Here is a 7,710-nt window from a genome sequence, read left to right on the forward strand (position 1 = left end):
AGACACTGAAGAATTCAGGGATGTATTACCAGTGTACTTCATCATGTAATGATACATCCATCCATGATTAGAGGATTGTCAATTGAGCATCATCCAAGCTCATCTATTTTGCTTGTACTTTTATCACTTCAAAATGCTTTTCCCACCATTTTTGATCTGCAACTCATAGAGATCCGCTTTTATCCTGTAACTTGCAATCTTCCATAAAGTATTGAAAGTTCTACTAGTTCTCATTTCTGAAAGAGCCCATTTTGTAATTCACACTTGAGACACCAGTAGAAAGAATGCAATTCCGTGATGTTGAAGATGTGTGCTGTACTTCGCAGTCATGTGCCAGGCTCTCATAACATCTGCTTTTTTCATGTTGGAAATAACTACACAACAATTTACACGTAACATCAATGAGCTGTTCTGTGTTTTTTGTCTCCCTAGTGATATCCCACCCTCTGGAGAGCCAGTGAGCAAAAGCAGTCGCTCGAAAGTGAGCACCCGCTTCCCCAAACTGTCCCGCAGCCACCCCCGGGAGCCCCGGAGCCTGGAGCCTCAGAGCGGTGACCTCTGACCCTTCTCCTCAGTTCTCACCTTGGCCAGCATCTCCTTTAAGTTGTTCTGTGATTCCTTCCTAGCCTATAGTTATAATTTAAGCTTCTGAAGAGACTACAGCTGCATCAACTTAAATGCTGAAAAGAGACGTTCATTACCAAGGGTCATATCCTGATTGACTACTTTGGAAGGCAGTAATCACTGTCTCAAAAGAATACCAGGGCTCTTCAGGAGAGCTCTGCAAACTGATCTCCATTTCCTTTGTTTTGTAAAGCTGCACTGCACAAATTCTCCTTTGTTCCTCTGAAGTCCTTCTGTCACAATGAATTCCTTGTTTGTATTATGTTGTCCCTTTTCCATGCAGTTTTCTGTTCCAGAGAGACATGGGCTTCATGGCAAGACAATTTTTTTTCTCCTTAGAAGAACCCTTATGATTATCACTACTCAGTATGTCAGAAGGATGTGCTTAAAAGAACCTTACTAATTTATTACCTTTTGTAAATAGAAAGACTGGGTTGTTTTGTTTTTTTTATTGTAAACCTCTGACACACAAAGATTTTTAAAAAACTTCACAATGTAGATGATGACAAAAACATTACACATGGAAAAATAGCTTTTGTACATTTCTAGATAGATATTCTCAATAGCATTCATCTGTAGGAAGTAATTCTTTAAAATCAGAGAATGTAATTATTTTTAGTGAAATTTCAGTCTTGATGTAAGGCAGGTGCAATATTATTCACTTCTACAAACCACCACAAGGATACACAAAATTAGCATGGTACAAAACAATGCTTTTAAGTCTTGGATTATATTTTGTTATTAATTTGTTGCTTATGTTACAGAATAGTCCATCATTAACAGGGCGGGGTGCAATTCTTAATCTGATTTTGTAATACCCTTCACATGGTGATACTTAAAAATTGCCTGTAATGAAAGTGCCTGTTACCCATCACCTCTTATTGAAAAGTAATTTGTAATGCTACTACTGTGAGAGTAACTAAAAAATTGACAAGAATTGTTACAAGTGATGGAAGTCCTGACATGGATTAACTGGAATCCAGTTCAGTATCCATTAGCTGCACTGCCATAGGCAGTTAATTATGTTTTAGCTATCTTCTTCTCTTCATTAAGTTTAAGCAGTTTGTGTTCAAATTTTCTATCAATTGTGTTCTGGTTTTCCTTTATGTAAGAACATCTTTCCTCTCAGAAGTTTTTTAGGATAACGTTACTTAAATTGATGTATCTCGTCATTTTATTATCCATTCATTATATTAAATTTTCACATCTTACATTATTCTCCAGGAAAAAACAAGCTGATGATTAAGAACTGATTTTGTACCTCAGTGCTTTACTAAAGTTCCAGCAAACTGGAACTTGTGTTCTGCAGTGCTGTGAGCAGTGAGTGCTGTTCAGGCAGGTCAGGGGTCAGTTGTTTTCAGTGGCACCTCTCAGGTGAGAAAGGCTTTGTTACCCACAGTGAGCCCCACGTGCTGGATTCCCACCACTGAAATATGGAGCTTTCAGATTGCACTCAACAGCAAAATGTGGCAGAGAGGAGTGGGATTCACTCACCAGGTCAGAAATTTCAGTAGGTGAAATACCACAAAGTAAAATCACATCACAGAATTGAAACAATAATTCCCAGTCAGTAAGAAATGTCAGTTACCACACAGACAAAGAGAAAAACCCAAAGGCCAGCCTGGAAGCTCACAGCTGTGTGTTCATTAACAAATTAATTACTGTCGGTGTTTTGCATTAGTTACAGTGGGACACTCGCTTAAGAAGAAAGGAAAGTGAGTAGATTGGCAGTGAAGTAGCTTCTCCAAACTCTTCAGCCTGATGCACTGCTGATGATCTAACTTGTCTTTGTTGGAAAGAGAAGCAGCTATAATGACGGTCCCACTTTGAAACAATTTTGACTCATTTTTCAGAAAGTGGAGACTTGGTTAGTAGAAATATGGCACATATACTAACACTGAATTGCAAGTAAATTTGAAAGAAAATACTGTGTGGAAACCTTTGTGATGTATGTTACATGAAGCTGTATTCATTTTCAAGAAATAATTCACAGATTCAAGTACTTATTCAGCAAACTGCAAATGGTAAGAAATTTCATTTACTGCAGATTGAATTTCTTTTTAGTTGTTTAAAAGGACTTTTTTGTATCTGCATTTGGCTCTTAAAATTATTTCATTGCTGATTATCTTGCTTCTTGTAATTTTTAAAGTATGCATGTAGATCACATAAAGATACTAAACTTGTTTACCATGTACAAATTGCTCTTTGTTAACTTTAGCTGAATTGTGTTTCAGCTGCTAAGATAATAGTGTGCAAACAATGTTCACTTGGTGATACAAGATACCATAATGGGTGCATTACTAATCCTTTTAAAAGCTCTGCTAAAATCCCAGGAAATAATCAAATGAAAGCCTTTCTTCACAAGTGGGCATTCCCACTTTGTACCCCTGGTTATGTTGAAGACTACAGAGGAACCTACATGAGTGCCAGTAGCTGCCTAATGACAGGAATGCCCAAATTTTTACCACCTCAAGACATTCTGAAAGGCCCTGTCTTAGAATCCTGTATATTTGTTACAAATCCCACTTCTGTTCATTGACCAGAAACAGCAAAGCCTCTTGAAGAAGGCTGACCAGTTGATACTAAGAATTCCAAGTAGGTACATGATTCATCTGAAATACCTGTAACAATGATTCTGCCAGTGGAATGATTTTGTCAGTTTATCCTGTTCACCCAATTCCATGCAGTTACAATTTTTGTACAGTTTTAAACTTTCCTTGGCTGACTCACCGCTCTTAAACCCCTGTCTGTGCTCAGTGGGCGGCTCACAATGAGCTGCCGGGTTCATTACTAATGAATTATTAATTAATGCGTTACTGACCCTTCCTGCTGGCACCAGTGGCCATTGCTGCAATCCCAGAATGAGGGCTCAGGAAGGCTGGGCCCTGGAGCTATTCCTAGCTGGTAGAACCAGCCTAGAGCAATTTGTGGTCTTATTAGCATTTCATTCCTGCTTTGTCTTTAGATCCAGGGCTTCTCCTCTGCATCCTTTAGTGACTGTTCAAAATAAACTGTAAAAAAGTGGCACAGCTTCTACTGCAATGCTGCTCTCCAGTCACCTCCACCATGAACCCTTCCCTAAGAAACGCAGAGCAGGCAGAGCTCTTCCAGCTTTTGCAGATGTCTCCATCAGCATTCACAGACTGACTGTGGTTTTTCAGAATGTCATTTATTTAGAGATTCTCTCATTTATTATAGAGAAGGCAATGTGTCGACTTGGCTTTTGCAAATTAAATCAAAGTTCTCAATAATAGTAATAGTAATAAATCTCCAAGGTTTCTATGAGGCAGGATATTGACATAGCTATAAAGGCTTAAATTGATATGTCCATTAAGTCACATATTCTTAGGAAGATAATAATTTCAAAGCCAGTCTTTTTAATGGAATATATTGTTGATGTGATTGTTGTAATCAAATTATGCTACCTTACAGAATCTACTGCAAGTCATAAACCATCATGATTGAATTAATACAAGCATTTAGAGAAAGAACAGAATGGTATTAAAGATTACTGGTTCAAAATTGTGACCTATTGCTAAGGTGGAGTGTTTCTTTGTAACAGTCATGTTTTATTGTACAGAATAATATCTACATGGTAGCTGTCAAATTAATTAATACAAACCCACTAACAATGGGGTTGACTGACTCAGAGCAGCAAGCTAATAATAAATGAGACTTGGTGAATCCCCAGTGAACTAATGATGCTTCTGCCAGGACATATTAATGATTAAGGACCTGGTATTTTGTTACCAGAATCAGTAATTGGTGCTTTCTGATATTGATGTCATTATTTTTCCTTCAAAGAATGCAGGGATCTCAGTTCTGCTAGAAGCTTTGTGCCATTTCAGAGGTTCAAACCCCCTACCCCAAAACATTTTTCATCCAATGCCGTGGAATTTTGGGAACAGATAATATATACCTGTGGATAGAAATACAGTTACCTGCTTGAAAATACAATGAGAAACCTATGGAACAGCCTGTTTAAAAGGAAAAAGAAAAAAACTTTTTGACAAGTCCTGCTGCTATACACCCTTGTAAATCTTGGAAGCAGCCTGGGCTCCTCCAGCTGGAACTCTAGGATATATGAAAAGAAACCTGTTCCACACTCAAACATATTTTTCTCCTTGGAAACAACAGCAATGCTTCTGAATTGGATCTTGAGTCACTTCTGGAAAAGCGATTAAACAATTCAAGAACGTAAAGGATTTCTCCCTTCATTTTCTATAGGTTAGGGCATTTCAGTCAGCACCCTGAATCACATGGAATATTAACTTGATTATTATTTTGGAAGTTTGGTAGTTTCATAGCATTCTGTATTGAAAGAAACACTTTACTATAGGAAAATATCTATATGAAATGTATTTTAAAATATCGATTAACCTGCTTTGTGTTTCACGTTTTAAATGGAAGATAAACCACTTGTTCTACAGTGGTGTAACACTGTACGTTTCATTTATTTCTCACTCTACACTAACTGTACTTTTATGATCCAGTTATAGAGAACTTAGATTATTTATAAATTCCTTCTACAAAAATCATGAGAGCATATTTCTAATCAATATTGATGGCTTAGTTTTTTGTTCATAATGGCATGAATTCTAGACAACAGCACTGCAATGTTTAGAAAGGAATGGCTTTTCCAAATTTAAAAATTGCTGCAAATAAGAAGACTTAAAAAAAAAAATGTTTTTTATCACACCAAACCAGATTTCATTGTCCTTCCCTGTAGGGGAATGAGTTCCTTAACAAGATTTCAGAAACGATCTCCATGCCATGACAGTAGTTAAACTGTGAGAAGTGGGTTTTTTTATTAATCATTTAGGACACTAAACATGATAAAAATGTAAGTATGGTTGAAAATACAGTTCTGAAGGCTGTGCTTTACCTTCTTAGTTAGCAGTGAGATGAAGAACTCAGTGTTTTGGATGTGGGACCAAACCTGTTGGCAACTGAAGGAGCTGAATTTCCTTCTTGAGTTAGGGGAGGGATTTTTTTTGTTGTTACTATTAAACTGTAGAAAAGATATTATTAATTAAGCATATATATGTACAATAGTCACATAAGTATTAATAAACTGTAATATTATTTTAACTTGCTATGCTAATGTTTACATAATAAATTTTTTAAGCAAATGTATATATATATACAATTTTCTAAATACTTTCTTGGTTTTTTTTGGTTTTTTTTTTTTTTTTAATATCCTGTGGTAATTTTATTGTAACCAGGTTAAAATATGCTACTTTACCAAGAAGAAAATAAAAAAGAACATCTTTTCTTTGGCGTGTTTCTACATTCTATTTGTTCTATTCAGCTATTTTGTAATTGCTTCTTTGATTTATGTTCATTTTTTCAATGTGTTTCTAGAACGATGTATGTGCATAACAGACTTTGTTAAAATCTTATTTCTTTACATGAGAAGTAGTATTTCTTGAAAGTCACCTCAAACATTTCAGTTTATAATCACATTAGATAAATCATTCAAACAGGAAGGCAAACAATGCCTGGAAATGCCACTACATTTGTGGGGTTTGGCTTTTTTACATTCAGAGTCCATATCTGAATGTTTTATTTCCTTTTATTGCACTATGATACACTTGGCAATTCATATCCAGTTCATCACTGTGTCATAACTGGCACTTTCATATCCAGGTCAAAACTGGATGCTTCCATATCTTGTGAAAAAGGAAGTTTTAGAAAGGAAGCATTATATGCATTTAATCAGTTTCCACCAGTCAAAGTTTAATAAAAATAAAGTGTTGGTAGATTCCTCATACTCACAGAATAACCTGCTAGTTAATTCATTTACAATTCTTCAAGCCACTGCCATTCTAGAATGATCTAATTAGTTGAACAGTTCATGTTAAAAAAAGACAGACACTTATTGTAAAATTCACAGTGATGTTTATCTCCATCTTTTAAAACCTGTAGCTGGTTATGTGTCATTATGGAAATTAGATGACAGCACTTTCCTTTTAATTAGTCTTGTCAGTCCTTAGGATTTTGTTTTTACTTTTCATATCTCAGTTACTTAAGATCATAAAGCAAAATTATGTTATAAACTTTAATAGTTTCAGGCAAAGTTGTTTGTTTTTTTTTTTTTTCTTTTCTGTCTGCTTGAGGTACTAGAGCACAAATAGTCCCAGGCTGTGGGACTGGATGGACTCGAGATCTCCCTGTACCAGGAGTGGAGTTTCAGCTCTGCAGAACTCTTGGTGTCTGTCCCCAGGGGGACTTTTTTGGCCACCTGAGCTTTATTTCCTGCCCACCAGCACGTCTGAGCCTTGGAACTGCATGGGAAGGGTAAAATCTGATCAATAGTAGAGGGACAAGCAGATCCCAGCCCTGGGCTGGAGAAGGCTGGAAAGCACAGGGTTGATGCTGTAACCCTTTATGTGCTGGATTCCACTGCCTTGTGCAGCTGCTGGGATGCTGCTGCTGAGTCGCCACCTCTAAAATCCTGGGAAGAGCGAGTTCATTTGAAGGGACTACTGATCTTTCTGTGCATCCAGGCAAAACTTCAGGCTGCATTTGGCAAATTGTAACAGCTTGGCACTTCTACATGGGCCTACAGAGTTTAAAGTTTTTCTTTTCAGGAAAGGACCACTGGAGGATTTACTGCTTCTTCTTATTTTTTTTTATTTCCCTAAAAATTTTAAGGAAATAAGGAAAGTACTTTGTACAAACGATCTGTCAGAAGAAAGAGCAAAGATATTTTTAAGATAATGTTAGAGTAAGATTTTTGCTACTGCACTTCAGTCTTTCTGAATGACCTTTTAAGTATTGTAAGTGAATTTACTGTATTCCCAAAATTAAAATAGATAGCTGACATTTTGATATATTGCAAGTCGTGCTTGATTTTGTTCTAGAAAATCATCATGCAGATTGTGTGTGTGTCTGTGTCATGCCTATTTTCTGAATTATTCTTGCCATTTTTTGACCTGCACTGGGACAGCAGGCTTTTATTATGTGAGATTTCTAATAACCAAGTGATAACCTACTTTTATTTATTTCCAATTCAACAATATCCATGCCATTTCCAACATTTCTTAATTTCCCAGTATTTTAAAGATGCTCAGCAAGTGCATA

At 36.4% G+C, this 7,710-nt stretch overlaps 1 protein-coding gene across 5 annotated transcripts in view; it reads left to right on the top strand.

Annotated features, from left to right (window-relative positions):
- SNX29 (sorting nexin 29) overlaps positions 1 to 6,703 on the top strand; it is a 103,041-nt gene extending 96,338 nt beyond the window's left edge. For 4 of the 5 annotated variants that reach the window (XM_021539833.4, XM_085592372.1, XM_085592373.1 and 1 more), the window contains exon 21: positions 433 to 6,703. In XM_021539833.4, the coding sequence (XP_021395508.3) occupies positions 433 to 562 (130 nt within the window). In that variant the 3' untranslated portion in view covers positions 563 to 6,703. The remainder of the gene's footprint in view (positions 1 to 432) is intronic. The other variant, XM_085592376.1, reaches the window with a different exon arrangement.
- The last annotated feature ends 1,007 nt before the right edge of the window (positions 6,704 to 7,710 follow it).

Source organism: Lonchura striata, chromosome 14, assembly GCF_050655825.1.
Source record: "Lonchura striata isolate lonStrDom1 chromosome 14, ASM5065582v1, whole genome shotgun sequence".
Lineage (NCBI taxonomy): Eukaryota > Metazoa > Chordata > Aves > Passeriformes > Estrildidae > Lonchura > Lonchura striata.